At 34.0% G+C, this 17,090-nt stretch overlaps 2 protein-coding genes across 2 annotated transcripts; both read right to left on the bottom strand.

Moving 5' to 3' along the window:
• Positions 1-201: 201 nt before the first annotated feature.
• tmem71 (transmembrane protein 71) lies at positions 202-8,849 on the bottom strand. Its single transcript, XM_051093016.1, has 10 exons — positions 8,720-8,849; positions 6,271-6,321; positions 6,133-6,181; positions 5,799-6,008; positions 5,129-5,319; positions 4,868-5,053; positions 4,706-4,772; positions 3,978-4,036; positions 2,782-2,831; positions 202-2,694 (listed from the first exon to the last, which is right to left on the bottom strand). Exons 2-10 carry the CDS (start codon positions 6,299-6,301, stop codon positions 2,671-2,673), a joined length of 867 nt encoding a protein of 288 aa, XP_050948973.1. The 5' UTR covers positions 6,302-6,321; positions 8,720-8,849; the 3' UTR covers positions 202-2,670.
• A 500-nt stretch (positions 8,850-9,349) lies between these two features.
• ift57 (intraflagellar transport 57 homolog (Chlamydomonas)) lies at positions 9,350-15,959 on the bottom strand. Its single transcript, XM_051092931.1, has 11 exons — positions 15,490-15,959; positions 14,957-15,131; positions 14,760-14,878; positions 14,598-14,688; positions 13,177-13,248; positions 12,826-12,945; positions 12,659-12,730; positions 12,421-12,552; positions 10,947-11,009; positions 10,695-10,761; positions 9,350-10,611 (listed from the first exon to the last, which is right to left on the bottom strand). The coding sequence occupies exons 1-11, from the start codon at positions 15,624-15,626 to the stop codon at positions 10,433-10,435; spliced, it is 1,227 nt and encodes a 408-aa protein (XP_050948888.1). The 5' UTR covers positions 15,627-15,959; the 3' UTR covers positions 9,350-10,432.
• Positions 15,960-17,090: the final 1,131 nt, after the last annotated feature.

Raw genomic sequence — 17,090 nt, 5'->3', positions numbered from 1 at the left:
AACAATAGATCACGCTCAGTGTAATCCATCAAAATGACGGACCGCCTTCAGATTTTTCCGTCACTGATAAAAAAAAAAAAAATCCGTCAATGACAGAGAATTTTCGGTTAATGCGACCTCTGGTATGAATTTTAAAAACCATCAATAAAAAAAATAACTGGCTGAAGATAATATGTTTGATTAAAGCAATAAACAAAAATATTATATTTAGATAGAAAACTTTATTGATGAAAACGGACAATACAGCTTTTTTTTTTTTTTTTGTACAAAATACACTGTAAAACTATTAACCTTAAAGAACACATCTGTTTTAAGGCCTATCACTCCTTTAATACTTTCTAACATGGCAAAATACGTTTGTGCAAATTACATAAATGCATTTACTTTTAAGATTATATTTTACAGTGTATACATGAACCACGTAAATTTTTCCTTTTACTTTCTCATGCAGTGGAATAATACATAACAACTAAAGCATTTACTATTTACAGTAATCTTTAGTTCCTTTGTGACACATTGTTAAATGCAGTTACAGGTTCACTGCAGTCATCAAAGCTCAAAGGGAAATAATTTAATATTTTATATAATAATTGGCCTCACTGAATTCTGCAACAGATTACTGATCAGTGAACACATTATGAGGCCAGTTTAGTACAAACTAAAGATGTGCTTCTTGCACTTCAGTCGTAATTTTACAAATTTGGTGTGAAATTACATCCAATATGTCAACGGTTTAATGCTGTCATATTTGGAATAATCTTGCCTTTTAACTCTGTACCCAGTGTCTTAATATTTATATAATTAGAATAACAAATAAATAAAAAAAAACACACATTCTTTTCTTTTCTGAATTATTTTCCCAACATTTTTTATCCCATTTCTGAAAGGATATAATGGACTAATTGCTTATATCCCTCATCTAACTGATTGTTGTATTAACAATAATAATTATTTTTATAAATATAGCTGCAAGCAGCAATTACAGAACCAAGCACATCAACAAAAACATCATGTAAATGATTTGTAAATCTGATTGGACATAGCATTCCTTGTAAGGATTTAAAGACAAGGGCTTTAAAGTCCAAAAAAAAAAAAAAATAGAATTACTTATAACTTTTGGCCAATAGGTGGCGTCGTCAGCCTTTTAATATAACAGAGATAGCCTTTATACAGAGATACAGAGATATATAGATATATACCCTTTCAGCTTCCTCACCTTTAACCTTTCTGTGCTTGGCCCCTAATAATGATAGTTTCTTAAAAACACTTTACAGTAAATATTGACTGTTTTATAGAGCAATATTCATTCTTGTTTCGTTGTTCATGAGCACTACAAAAACTTCTACAGTAAACACAGAAGACAATACAGTTCATATAAACACATCAGAAATCTATTGCCTAGAATAAATGCATTTGAATGATTCATTTTTTCACCTTGGCTTGGTCTCAAACATGTTTCCTTTCAGATTTTTAGGCTTCAACCTCTAAAAATTTTAAATGCTTCTTTAAACACTTAATTTTATCCTCGCTTTGCTTTTGTTTCCTCATGAATGTCTTTGTTTTTTTCAAAACAGAGCTGCCTTCAAAACTCCTATAAACTTTAAATGTTTTCATCATCTCAATAAAAACATTAGAAGCTAGTCATTCCCTTCAGAGGATATAAGTTTAGCTGCACTTCATGCATTTTGGTCATGTTGTACAGACACACTTTCTACTCACAGTTAACTCTTAAATTTCTGTGAGAGCAGTTGCCTTGTATGAACGTGACAAAATTATACACTTATAATACAGTACATCAAGAACATGTTCTCCTTTGGCAGCACGAATTCCCTGCAAACAGCGTTTAATTGCCTTAATAGAGTCCCTGTAATATAAGAGCGTTAAATCCTATTTTAAGTGCAATGCTTTTATAATAAATTTAATTATTGCGCTCCTTTCTGTGCTTAAAATTTCAGCCCTCTTAAATCACACAGCACAAATATGTGACTTTAACCCTGGCAAATGGCAATAACACCCCTCCTGTTTCATATAACAAAGGCACTTGACAAATATGAGGCATCTGTGCAAAGCTAAACTGGCACTTCTTGTGCTACAACTTTTCAAAAGTTAAAGATTTCCTGCAAAATCATTATATTATTATATTACACTAGGTCTTTGCAGTAGATATTTTTTAGAATTCGATATTCTGACTAGACAAGCTGGGCAATAACACAATGCCCTGGTCACCATGTTGAAGAGCTTAACCAAGCCAAGCTGATGCATTTAACAAACACGACTGAAACATTTCACTTCTATGCTGCTCTGTCACGCAGGGCATCTCCACTGACTCAAAGAATCCCTCATAATGCAATCCAGTCTTTCATTTAGAAAATTGATCAAATTCGTAAACATCTACTGAATGATCATGCTGCACTGATATGTCCATCTATTTAAAAAATACACGCTTATCTTAGCACGTAAAAGTTCTTGTGACAGTCATCTTCCATCATTGGTTCTGTCACTAATTATTATATTCAGAACTCTTTAGCTAATCAGTGAAAACACCACTACAAAAACTGATCTATAACTACATTTTAATGCTGATGCAGGATGTGTGTCCACACACTCACTTCCTCTGGCCTCCTCTGGACAGACTTCACACAGATGTGTGTAATTGTGTGTGCTTCCTCCTCACTCGTTTCTGGAGGTGATGTCCTGATGAAGAGACACAACATGGATGTTATATTCTTTATTTAGAACAGAAACTTCATAAAGTCAGTTAATCCATTCCCAGATTCTCACCTCAGTCTTTGCTCTCCTCCAGCGCACTGCTGTTCCAGGTTTAGACATACCTGATGGAGAGACAGGGAGAAGGATTTTACAATATTGTACCCATAAAATAGAAGAGAAGTTAGGTTTATAATATAATTGTTGACCAGCCACCCTAAATTTTATTGGTTATATATATGGGCCATTCTACAGAATTGGTGCAAACCAAAAAACACATTCAAAAAGCATTTAAGAATTCAAATTTTAGATGTCTACTAAGATCCTTCTATTACAGTATCTATTAACACTCATCAACTGTCACTCCCATTTTTTTAGCACAGACATAAAAATGCACTATTCAGACTGAAATTTTTATACTTCATGAATGAAAACATTTTGTAATATGATTCTGATGTAGATTTTCCGTGGTAATGCAATGTCTGATTTTAAAATGCCTTTCAAAGGATGAATTTTGAGATTTTAAGTTTTGAACTGATTTATAATTTCTGATATATAAACAACATTTTTGTACAGTTATGCAAATTATATGTATTTTAGTATGTTTTAGTAGTGTTTAGTTTGCAAGCTAAAACTCTGTAATACGATGTGGTCGCTACCAAAGCATTATTGTCAATACTGAAAATGTGCAGTCACAACCGAAACATGGGATATTCTGTCAAAAATAAAGTATACTGAACTGTCAACTAAGATGTTATGATAGTTTTGGTTCAATATATATTCAAACTAATGAATATTTAACTATGAAATCAGTATGATCAGTATGGCTTTTACAAAGAAAACTTGGATTCAAAATGCAACAAATCTCATAAATTACACTTGAAATATTGTTAAAAAGGTAACTGTTATTGATTTACTTCTGAAAAAAGTAATAAAATAGCAAAAAATATATTTAGAATGTAAATGTAAGCAAAACCTTAATAGGTCAATATGACCCTTCAAATAAATTATTATTACTGTGTTTGGTAGCGACAAATTTGGGGAGAGGACAAATATTCCAAAACTTCATGAGTCTCTTTCCCATAAATACCTGGTTCATTCTGGTGTGTAACTCACTTTTACCAATCAAATATGAATGAATATAATTTACAAAAACTCCTATGCTACGTTTTTTTTTTATCATTGATGTATATTTTTCACTGATGAATATGTCAGATTATGCAAGTATAATAGTGATTAAGTTTGCTATTTTACTTGATTTGTTTACTCACATATAGATGAAAGCAGAACCATGAATGCCACTGCTGCAGAAACACCTCCCAACATCCACCTGTGAAGATTATGATGCCATTAATCTATGAGAAGTAAAAAGCTCTGCCTATTTTCACAAGAAATGAGCCACACAGACAGGAATCTCACTAGCTGTGTCTGAAATCACTTTCTCTCTGTGTAGCTACTTCTTAAAGGTCATAATTTACCCAAAAATGAAAATTCTGTCATTAATTGCTCGTTCCAAACCTGTAAGACCTTCTTCGAAACACAAGACATTTTGATGAAATCAGAGAGCTTTCTGACCCTGCATAGACAGCAACACAACTACCATAATTAAGGCCCAGAAAGGTAGTAAGGACATTGTTAAAATAATACATGTGACATCAGTGGTTCAACTGTAATGTTATGAAGCTACAAGAATACTTTTTATGTGCAAAAGAAAAAAAATAACGACTTCCAACAATTTCTTCTCTTCCGTGTCAGTCGATGCTTCATAAAATTAAGGTTGAATGGACTATATGTCACATGGAATATTTTAACGATGTACTTACTTCCCTTCTAGGCCTTGAACGTGGTAGTTGCGTTGATGTCTATGCAGGGTCAGAAAGCTCTCCGATTGCATCAAAAATATCTTAATTTGTGTTCTGAAGAGGAACAAAGGTATACAATTTTGGATACAGCCTCTCTCTCCCACATGCACACACACACACACACATATTTTCATTACCCGGAGGAGATGGCAATGCAGAGGCACAAAGTAAGGATGAGGAGAAGGACTTTCAAGAACACAGTTTCTAAAAAAAAAAAAAAAAAAAAAACATAATCAAAATAAGTTCCAGCTGTACCAATTTTTCCATATTCATCAAAAACTTTCTCAGCTCTTTCTCACCTGCCGTCTTGCTGGATGAGCTATAACTACTGAGGTGACACATGGACGGTGGAGGAACATCCAGGAGGCCGCTCACTGATTGGCTGAATTGTTCATGGGTGGAGCATGACTCACATGGAGGCTCCTCCTCTTCTAGCTGAGTCTGAGGAGGCATTTTATCAGGGGAGGAAACAGGATCTGTGGGGTCTATAAAGAAACACACACCTTCACAAAAGCTGAATAGGCAAATATTTTAAACTCCAAAACTAGAAGCCTTCTAACCATAGGTGAAGCTGATAGGTGTAGTTGTCTCAAAGCTGGTGTCTAGTTCCTCCCATGATGATGACTGGAGAGGAGTGATGGGGTCAGATCGTCTAAATACACTTCCTTCCAGCCAGGACTGGCACGATTGGCTCATATCACTAAAAAGGCTGGCCAGTGATCTTTTTGGCCGCCGCTTTCGTCTGAATATACTAATAAGCAAACACAAGAAGGGTTTATTTTTCTGTTAGATTTAAAGGGATAGTTCACCCAAAAATGAAAATTCTGTCATTAATTACTCACCCTTATGTTGTTTCAAACCCGTAAGACTTTTCATCTTTAGAACACAATTTAAGATATTTTTGATGAAATCCAAGAGCTTTCTAACCCTCCATTGCATTGTGGTCACATGGACTATTTTAACGACATTCTTATTACGTTTCTGTGCCTTGACGTGGAATCTGGCTGTCTATGGAAGGTCAGAAAGCTCTTAGATTTCATCAAAAATATCTTAATTTGTGTTCAGAAGATGAACAAAAGTCTTACAGGTTTGGAACAACATAAGGGTGAGTAATTATTAATGACAGAATATTCACTGTTGGGAGAACTATCCTTTTAAAGTTGCCTTCTAACTTTGAGAGATTCTTACTCAATGCACACACACAACAACAAACACTGTGATAAATCTCACCGGACAAGATTCTCTTTGTATGAGACGCTGGTGTGCGAGGGAGTCAGAGTGACGTTACCCTCGTCATCTGTGGTAAAACTGTCCTCTGTCAGTACATAATAACCATTGGCAAGCAGGCGGGGACTTCGGCGGCACGAGCACACAGAGCCTGTCAGCGGATTGGTGGAGAAACACTCGAAGGAGGAGTCAGAGAAGTGGGAGACGTCAAGACTGAAAGAGAGAAACAGTATTAATGTACACTCACATTTTTTACAGACAAGCATTACACATATACTTAAAGAAAATAACAGGAAAAATAAATATATGTTGCTGCTGTCAGTCTACATTCCTGTACCTTTGACAAACATATTCAGCCTCCTGCCTCCTGGTCTTAACTGGAGAACCTGTAACAAACATCAGGTCAGTCTTATCAAAGAATGTGTGCACAAGATAGAGGAAGAATGAGAGAGACATGATATGAGGGCACACATACTTGTAACCGCTCCTTTAAAGAAGAAAGACATGGCTCACACTGCTGTTAAACCTGTAATAATAAACACAAAATAACATTGTGCTCAAAGACATTGATAGTATATAATTTGCCAAATGTGCATTGCTCATGTAAAACAATTCTTGACCTTTTTTTTTTGCATTGATTTTCACCACATTAAGGTTGTGCAACAATCATAAAACTAAGATAAAATGAAAGCAAAAATAAATCTAAATTATAAATCTAGATTATATATAACTTTTTAATTTTTAATGTTTCTTTTAAAATACGTCTCTTCTGCTCACCAAGTCTGCATTTATTTGATCGAAAGTACAGCAAAAACAGTTATATTTTAAAATAATTGTACTATTTAAAATACCTGTTTTCTGTTTGAATATATTTTAAAATGTAATTTATTTCTGTGATTTCAAAGCTGAATTTTTAGCATCATTACTCCAGTCACATGATCCTTCAGCAATCATTCTAATATTCCAATTTGCTGCTCAAAAAACATTTTATTATTATTATTATGTTGAAAACATCTGAGTAGAATTTTTTTCAGTTTTCTTTGATGAATAGAAAGTTCAGAAGAACAGCATTTATCTGAAATAGAAATATTTTGCAACATTATAAATGTCTTTATCATCACTTTTGATCAATTTAAAGCATCCAATTAATTTCTATAATTTCTTTTCCAAAAAAGGAAAGAAAAATTATACTGACTCTTTTGAATTATAATAATTAAAAATGTTTCTTAAACAGGAAATCAGCATATTAGAATGATTTCTAAAGGATCATGTGACACTGAAGACTGGAGTAATGATGCTAAAAATGTATATATATATATATATATATAATCACAAAATAATAAATCAAATATAAAAAAGTCTTAAGAATTAAATACACAATATGAAAAATAAAGGAAAATGTAAATCAATCCTATAATTAGATATGGAACTGAAATTACAGGTATTCTTTTGTGTAATGGGGTAAATGAGGTCAAATGAGAGGAAAAATATCATGTTTTTTTTTGTGTGTAAAATAGATAAAATGTTAAAAAAAAATTATTTCATGAAATAAAATGAATAATTTAATAAAAAATGGTGAGGGGTGTCTGACAGGATGTAATGGGAGTAAGATGGGGAGGGGGATCAGGAAGCCATGATGATCCAAATGGGGATGATGCTGGCAAAGAAGGTGGAGACCAGTTACTGTACTTCCTGTTAACCACTTCCTGGCTAGAAATAAACTGATTGGCTGAGCGGAGTGTTGTGCATGTGTGCACGGCAGCTGCTATCAGTGGAGCAGAGCAGACTAACGGCAAAGAATGAGGGAGTACAAGAACACATGCTCTCTCTCTCTCCCGCACAAGCACACGCACACACACACACACACACACAAACACACACAAAAAAGCTCATTTGTTTTTCTTAAAAAAAATCTGTTCCCAGAGTGATCACATGACACACTTCTGCAACTTATTTTTGTGCTTGAACAAAAAAAAGCCCCCAAAATCCTCACACACATTTCCTGTAGTCTCTGTCAGCAAGACACATAAAAATGACTTTAAGATTAAGAAAAACCTTTTTAGCAAACACATAAAAAATAAGGAAATCAAAGCATGAGATGCCCTTATTGCAGCAGACTGCTGAAATGACTAGCTGCAATATCGAAGCTCATTGCAGAAATACATGCCAACCACAAAACCACACATGCATAGCGACACAAACAGAGCTCAAAATGTAAATAAACAATTTATTTCTACTGGCAATTATTATTTCATAATTTATCTATTTCTCTTATTTAATAAGAAATTGTGATTGTGATTTAACCAATATATGGTTGAAGAGAAAAAAATAAATATTTGGCAGCATATTGTACAAACTTGCTAAACTGCTGTGTTTGTGTTAATTATATTATTACAGATTGATGATGCAATGACAGTTTTTATAAATAAATAAAATAGTCTACCTTACAGTAATTTCACTTGTTTATAATAGTATAATAACAATAATACTACTAATAATAATTATTATTTTAAAGAGGATATCAAAATAATTTATCTTATCTTGCTCAGAATAGATACTTCACAGAAAATCTGGCGTTCTCATTGTTTTAATGCTCGGTCTGTTGGTCTATTTCTGCGTTCAGACGCGACGCTCCTTCAGTCTTTGTCGCGCGGCCTGAAGCAGATACGAGATGCGCGAAAAACATTTACTCACATATCGAGTTGTGAGTTTATAGTGTATATGATAATTGTACAGTTCAATAAATCTAAATTCGCACAGGTTATTAAGATAATGTAGGCAATAAAGTGATTATGCAGAAGCGTAATGCGATACTAACATCCGGTTTCATCTCGCCACATTCTTTAGCGCCGTATCTGCACTGTATCACCTGCGCAAAATATATTAAACTACTAAGATTCAGAAATAAGAGAAAAACAACTTACCTAAACCGCGGAGAATGCGGATAGCGGTGCGGATCAAGTCTGTCCGCTTACCTACAAACACTGACATGCATGAAGAAACACGCCTTCGGAGAGAGAGAGAGAGACCCAGAGAGACCCAGAGAGAGAGAGAGGAGGGGGCACTGTTCAAAACAAAACTTCTTTGAACAATACAGTAGTGCACCAGTACTGCAAACATATTAAACCCAAATCAATACATAATAATTTACTATACAATGCTAATCAAAATTTTTTTAAAGTTTCTTCTGCTCAGCAAGCCTGCATTTATTTAATCTAAACTACAGGAAAAACAGTAAAAAATACTGAAAATTTTTTACTATTTAAAAATATTTTACTACTTGAAAATATTTTAAAACGTAATTTAATCCTGTGATTTCAAAGCTGATTTTTTATCAGCATTACTCCAGTTACATGATCCTTCAGAAATATTCGGATTTGCTTCTTAAAAAACATTTTTTATTATTATGGTTGAAAACAGCTGAGTAGATTTTACAGAGTACATAATACAGAGTTTAGAAAAACAGCATTTACCTAAAACAGAAATCCTTTGTAACATTATGTCTTAATCATCACTTTTTATCAATTTAAAGCATCCTTGCTAAAAAGTATTCATTTCTATACTTTTTTTTTTTTTCATTCTATGTAAGTCAATGGCTGCTGTCAACTATTTGGTTACCCACATTCTTCCAAATATTTTATAATGAGTCCAACAGGCAACAGATACAAACCTGTAACAGTGGTTCTGATTTTATTTCAGCATTTAGTGCCTGTATCAATTAAAAGTCAAATTGTAAATCTGTAGATGATTCATGGTATTATTATTCATTTGGAATCACAGTTAGGAATCATCATTTGTGACCCTGGACCACAAAACCAATCATATGCTTTCCACTGATGCATGGTTTGTTCGAATAGATACAACAATTTGAAAATTTGACAAAAAAAAAAAAATTGTCCAAATTAAATTCTTAGCAATGTATATTAGTAATAATAAATTAAGTTTTGATACATTTTCAGTAGGAAATGTAGAAAATATCTTCATGGAACATGATCTTTACTTAATATCCTAATGCTTTGGCATAAAATCAATAATTTTGACTCAAACAATGTATTGTTGGCTACTGCTACAAATACACCATGCTACTTATGACTGGTTTTGTGATCCAGGGTCATGAATATTATACTATAATATTATATAATATTATATGATACGGATATATTATATAATATTATATTATATGGATAACTGGGTATTATACCATTTACAGATGCTGCAAATTACTACTATTTGCTTGAGAATTCCTATAAATATTACAATTCCACAGATAATTTCAACAAAAAGTTCATTGTTCTTAGGCTGAACACGTTTCCTCAGGATGTGGACTGATAACTTGAGCATGCCCAAACGAACTAAAGCAAACCAGAATAATCTCTAGTATTTCTCTGCAGCATGTGAGGATGACATCATTGAATAGTGACATGTGTGTGTAATGCTTAGCTCAGGCGCCTCTATAACCAACACCCTTCTCTTTTTCTCTGGAAAAAGTTACGTAAGTTAAAGCTCTGAGAGCAAAGGATCTAGTAGTGAGAGTATTTATTTTATTGTTCAATACTAGATATTTTGTTATTTACATTTAAAAACATATTTCAACATATTTATATAAAATGTAACCAACACATACAAGTGTGTAAGACTCAGTACGTCTGTGTGTTGGGCTCCAAGAGGTGTGTAGCGTGCATGTCTCTGGTCATGTTGTTTTTTTCTCTGAGTTTGGCTTGTAGTAAAGTGTGCTCCACCACTCCCATCCGAACATCCATCTGCTCAATCTCCTGCTTCAGCTTGGTCAAACTCTGACGGATCTTCACCACTGGAGCTGCAACACAAAACACACGAACAAGTAGAAACTATAGCTCACGTAAAGCATGAAAGAGGGTTTGTTGTGTGTGTGCGGTTTACCTCCATCAGACATGCTGCTGCCTTTCTCTTCCATTTCCTGTTTGACTTTTTCTAGCTCCTCGCTGATCTGAAGTAAAAATAATTGTGCTTTATGAATGTACTGTGTAGACATAGTACAGCTGTATATGGCATTATGAGTCATTCATTTATAAAAAACCACTGATGCTGTTATTTGCTACTGTGTGGAAACTAGAAGATGGTTAAATAATTGTAATAACAATACAGTGTGACTGCACTGTTGTTTAGACTCACCTCAGCCAATATCCTGGTTCTCTCTGTGACGCCGCCACTGGCTTGCTGATAAAGCTCCTTTACCTTGGGTGAAAAAAAACAGATGCAACATTTGCCATCCTGTCTTATGACTAGTTCACTTCTAGTATAAAAACTTCATTTTTATTTACTCACCCCCATGTCATCTAAGATGTTCACGTTCATTCACAAAGAAATTAAGGTTTTTGAGGAAAACCTTCCAGAACTTTTCTTCATATAGTGGACTTCAATGGGGATCAACAGGCTGAAGGTCCAAACTGCAGTTTCAAAGAGCTCTGCACAATCCCAGATGAAGAATAAGGGTCTTTTGTGGTGAAATAATCTGTCAATTTCTTAGAAAAATTACAATTTATATTGTAAGTTAGCCCTGCTTGTTTTTAATGTTTTTATGAAATCTCTGCATTGATCATATCATCGTATTATTTACTGCCATGCGAGCCACAAATGCTGCATGAGGCTCGCGAGCCACACAATTAGTAACACTGGAATAGAGAAACATATTGCAATTTGGAATTACTATTAGAAATGTCATTGTTCTTAGGTAAAACTTGCAAAAATACTTATCCCAGTTTAATTACTTCCCCCAGTTGCACAGTGTAAATTGTGAATTGCATGCACTTAAAAAGTTATACTTGTTTTGCACTGCTTCACTTACATATACATTCATTTAATAAAACTAAACACTAAACATGTTGTATTTACTTTGTAACAATAGCTGTTTTATCTAAATTGTTTTTTTAATGGGGGCAAAAGAAAATCATGCTTTTTTATTATTTAATAGCACATGCAAACATATTGAGATATATATCGAATATTGTAAAAATTTTGACAATATCGAGATATCAGGGTTTTTTTTATATGTCGCCCAGCCCTAATTGTAACCACAAATCCTCGAAATGCACAAATTCCTCGTCTGTGTACTTTGGTTCAAAAAGGTAGGGTAAGGTGCAAAATTCTCAAAAATCTCATTTTCTCCTCCAACTGCAAAATCATCTGACATAATTGTTTTACCGTTTTTTGTAAAAGCGCATTTGACTTTCTTTGCACGTTCACTTTGTAACCACTGGGTCGGTACTTCCGCCTTCTTTCCAATGTTATTACGTAATCCGCGGGTTCGGAGAACATTTGTGGTTAAAAAATATATACATTTTTATCGTTTAAAAAAAATGACTGATCGTTTCGCTAGACAAGACCCCGATTCCTTAGCTGGGATCGTGTTAAGCCATTTAAAGCTGCACTGAAACTGCAATTTGGACCTTCAACTCGTTGGCTACCACTGAAGTCCACTACTTAAAGAAAAATTCTGGAATGTTTTTCTCAAAAACTTTCATTTCTTTTCGACTAAAGAACACCTTGGATGACATGCGGGGGAGTAAATCTCAGGAAATCTATATTCTTGAAATGAACTAATCCTTTAAGCTTAGTAATTTAGGTTTTGATTGGTTGAGATGTTCACCTTGTTGAGTTGTGCTTGTGCTTGGCGGTATTCTGAAATAAGATGCTCAAGCTGAGTATTGAGATATTTCTCACGACTGCTCACTTTCTCCAGTGTTTTACTGATGTCTTCCCTCAGTTTAAACAGACAACCCTGAAAACATATGCACATACTTAGATTTAATATTTTAATTATTTCATTATTATCTATTTAAAATTTTTTTTTCAAAACATCAATGATGTATTGATGGATGGATGACCTTGGCGTCTTGCAAGGATGTGTTGATGCCGTCTTGATGTTGATGCATTTGATCAAGATGAATCCTCCAATCCTGAAACAAGTTAACCACTATTTCAGTCAACCAGAGTTTCCTCATCACTGTAGAGGTGACATAATATGATTAAAGGTCACTGAAGTATTTCAGACCTTGTTGTCAGTTCGAATGGTGACTTTAAGTTGTGGAAGAACACGTTCAACTTCCAGATTCCACTCAGCGGCATCAACATCTGACTCCAGAACAACCGCGGGTCTTGATCCACTGAGTTCCTGAACATACACACACATCTACCAGTTGTCTTTTACTGTACATACTGGGTAAAATGTTGTTTACTAGTTCTTTGTTTACTTCCCTCGTAATGTCATCATTTGTAGCATACACACAAATATCACCTCACATATGAAACAACTCCATTTCCAAAAAACATAAAGTAATTATTCCTTTCAGGTTTAAATTTTATTATTATATAAAATTCAGCTACTGGAATTTCAAAAACTCACACTCTGATTGGTTCTGGTCTTCAGTGCGTCTAAATCAAGGCCATCCTCTTCCTCATACTCCTCATCCTCCTGCTGAAGATGCACATTTTTAATAAGTGTGTGTGTGACTCACTGTCATTCGCTTTACACATGAGTCTGTGTGTGAATCACTGTCATGTTTTCTTTCACTTTACTGTGAATAAGGACTGGGTGATATAAGCAAAAAATATATTGTGATATTCTCTATTTTAGTTTATAATAAAATTAAAGTTAAGCTAAAGTTAGTTAAAACAAAATTATAACAAAACATATCACATATACACATTTTTACAAAGTGTATTCCATTTATTTTTTGTATATTTGCTTTTGAAGGTATGACACATTTAAAATTTTGTTTTTTTTTAAATGTAAGTCACATAAATTGCAACAAAATACCTTTATATTAAATAAACCTTTATATTAAAATACAAAAGCATTTATGTGCTTGCAACTGTTTATGCAAACAAACCATATTTTTGTAGTTTACCCCATAAATAATTTCTTTTTTTTTTTTTTTTGATTTGCCTGCCATGGCATACTGGAGATGTTTTTATTATGTTTTCAATTTTTTTTAATTATCATTATTTATTACCACTACAACTATTATTATTATACTGTGCAAATACATATGTGATTTTTGACCACAAAACCAGCCATAAGTAGCACGGGTACATTTGCAGCAATAGCCAAAAATACATTGTATGGGTTAAAATTATCGATATTTCTTTTATGACAAAAATCATTAGGGTATTAAGTAAAGATCATGTTCCATGAAGATATTATGTACATTTCCTACAGTAAATATATCAAAACTTAATTTTGATTAGTAACATGCAATGCTAAGAACTTCATTTGGACAACTTTAAATTTGATTTTATCAGTATTTAGATTTTTTTGCACCCTCAGACTCCAGATTTTCAAATAGTTGCATCTCGGCCAAATATTATCCTAACAAATCATACTCACATTTCAGATGATATATATCTCAATTTCAAAGAATGCATGTTACATATTTATAAACACATTTTTTTTTATACTGTACATAATGTGCACATCTGTACATAAGTCTTATGCTTACTCCATCAAGGTTTCTATAATTTTAAGTCTTTATTTTAATTCTACGTATTTTTCCTTTTTTCTTGTTTAATATATTTGCATATAGTTACTCAGAACTCCTGTAAACCATAACAAATTTGTTTTGTGTTTGCGCAAATAAAGCTTACTCTGACTGTGATTTTGATTTCCTTGAAGCAGATCTAATAAAAAAGCTACAAACACACTGTTAATCCAAATACAATTTAATAAATTCTGAGCTAAATTACTCAACAAAATTTACAACACAAAAAAAAAACTGCTAATATAAAAGCTTGACAGATGAAAGCTTAGAATAGAGTTTGACTCACTGTCATTTCTTCCTCTACTTTACTGAGTGTGAGCTCAGCATCATCCTCCTGCACACATTCTTCTTCCACCTCCACAGACGGGTACAGAGGCCTGACAGAAAGAGAATATCAGCTAGTATGTGTTTTGTTCAATCAGCTTGTGGTGTATGTGTGTGCTGTTACCTGTTCCAGGCGAATCCTTTACTCTTAAGTGCCTTTTCTACCAGCTGATCTAGAACATAACAGACATGCTCTCCAGATCCAGACTTCAGCTTAGATGGGGGAAAGTCAACCTGGCCACCCTAGTTAAAACAAACATACAGTGATAATCATGAAACCTACACACTTGTGAGGATGCCATCACTATTATAACATCTCACCAAGACACGCAGCTCAGACAGGATGTTGGAGACGGTGGCATTGGGATCATCGTACTCCTGCGGTGTGTCAAACGGCCGTCCACAGAGAGAAATCAACCAGGCGGCAATTACACTGAACATAAAGAACTGCTCACCAGGATTTGACACCACGTGAGGGCTAGAGACAAAATAATGCCTGAAAAACAGTGAAAAAGCATATTTTGATTCAGCAAAGACTGATCCTTATAAGTTTTACTTATAAGTAACTCTAGTAATGTTTGTATCAGTTTGAAGGTTACTATCACACGTTTCATGCTCCTTAAAAGCAATTACTTCAGTTGTTCTTGGTCACTACTTATTTCTACATTTTATTTAAGGGCTTTTGACTTCATTAATGTCAATAAGATTAGGAGATGCAACATGTTTTGGATTTTATTACAGGCTAACTTAAAAAAAACATCAACTATGAACTTAACTATAATGTTTGTGTCAGAAAAAAAAACAATATAACGCATTATAATCCACATATAATGTAGCGATTCTAAATCTCTCACCTGGATAGAGGTTTGATGTTGTGTTTATCCAAAACATGCTGTTCATAATCAAGAACCTTGAGTTTATCCAGCAAATCCTCCATCAGCACGAACATCTGATAGACCGAACCTGGTCCGCGCTCTTCCTCCTCCGCCATCCTTATCCCTCTCTATTCACACTCAACAAGCTTTATTGGCGGGTTTAAACTTTAATAAACATCACTGAGATGTATACAGGCACATCTGCACACGTTTCTCCTTCTCTCTGTGTATTTTATCAGGCGTTTCTGATGCACAAGCTGCTAAAGCGGATTCGGGATGTTGTAGTTACTGTCGCCAGGAATGACGTCACACGCTGGACGTGATAGAAAACAAAATAATAGTAATGAACCACGATGTTTAATAGTAAACAATGAGTAATAACGAATAATACAAAATATGTAATTGTAAAGTAAATGGTACTAGTGAGCCGAAAGTCTCACATATGAGTGTTTGTCTGAACATTTTGTGCTGCGGGTGTTATGATGAGAATCTCAGTGCTGCCACACGATGGAGCGGAGAAGAAACAGCGCCACAAACAGGTCAGCAAAATGATTCCGTTGTTATGTATTTACTGCTACAGTCTATAAAAATAAATTTAGGCACTGCCGTTCAAACGTTTGGGGTAGGTAAGATTTTTTATGTTTTTGAAAAAATGTCTCTTTTGCTCACCAAGTCTGCATTTGTTTGATTAAAATAGCTACAGCAAGAAAACAAATATTTTTAAATATTACAAGTTAAAACTAGATGAGTAAAGTTTGAGAACAAACTTCAAGTTGGCTTGAGAAAGCCTAGCCTGAAAGTTTGAAGCAGTTGTAATAGTATGGAAGCAGCTAGCATGATTTAACACATTGCTTACATGATTTAACATGTTGTTAACATGTTTTAGGATGATTATCTTATTGCTTGTATTTTTATAGGCTGATTACAATGTTGTTAGCATGATTAGCATGTTGTTATCATAATTTGCATGTTACTAGAATGTTGTTAGCATGATTAGCCTGATTAGCATGTTGATAGCATGTTTCGCACATGATTAGCATGTTACTAGCATGTTTCTAACATGGCTAACATGTTACTAGCTTGTCGTTAACATGTTTCAAGCATGATTAGCAAAGTTGCTAGCATGTTTCTAGCATGATTACCATGTCACTAGCATGTTTCTGGCATGATTAACAATTGCCAACATGTTTCTGGCATGATTAGCAAGTTATTAGCATGATGTTAGCATGATTAACATGTTTTTAACATGATTAGCAAGTTACTAACATGTTGTTAGCATGTTTCTAGTATGATTAGCATGTAACTAGCACGTTGCTAGCATGATTAGCATGTTACTACCATGTTGCTAACATGATTAGCAAGTTACCTGCATGCTGCAAGCTGATTAGCATGTTGTTAGCATGTTTCTAACATGATTAGCATGTTACTAGCATTTTGTTAACATGTTTCTAACATAATTAGCATGATTAGCATGTTACTAGCATGTTGCTAGCATGTTTCTATCATGATTAGCATGTTATTAGCATGTTTCTAACATGATTAACATGTTACTAGCACGTTGCTAGCATGATTAGCATGTT

This window comes from Labeo rohita, chromosome 2 (genome assembly GCF_022985175.1).
Source record: "Labeo rohita strain BAU-BD-2019 chromosome 2, IGBB_LRoh.1.0, whole genome shotgun sequence".
In the NCBI taxonomy this organism is placed as follows: Eukaryota; Metazoa; Chordata; class Actinopteri; order Cypriniformes; family Cyprinidae; genus Labeo; species Labeo rohita.
Note: the sequence above shows the minus strand (reverse complement) of the source record. Positions and strands in the feature narration are given on the sequence as shown.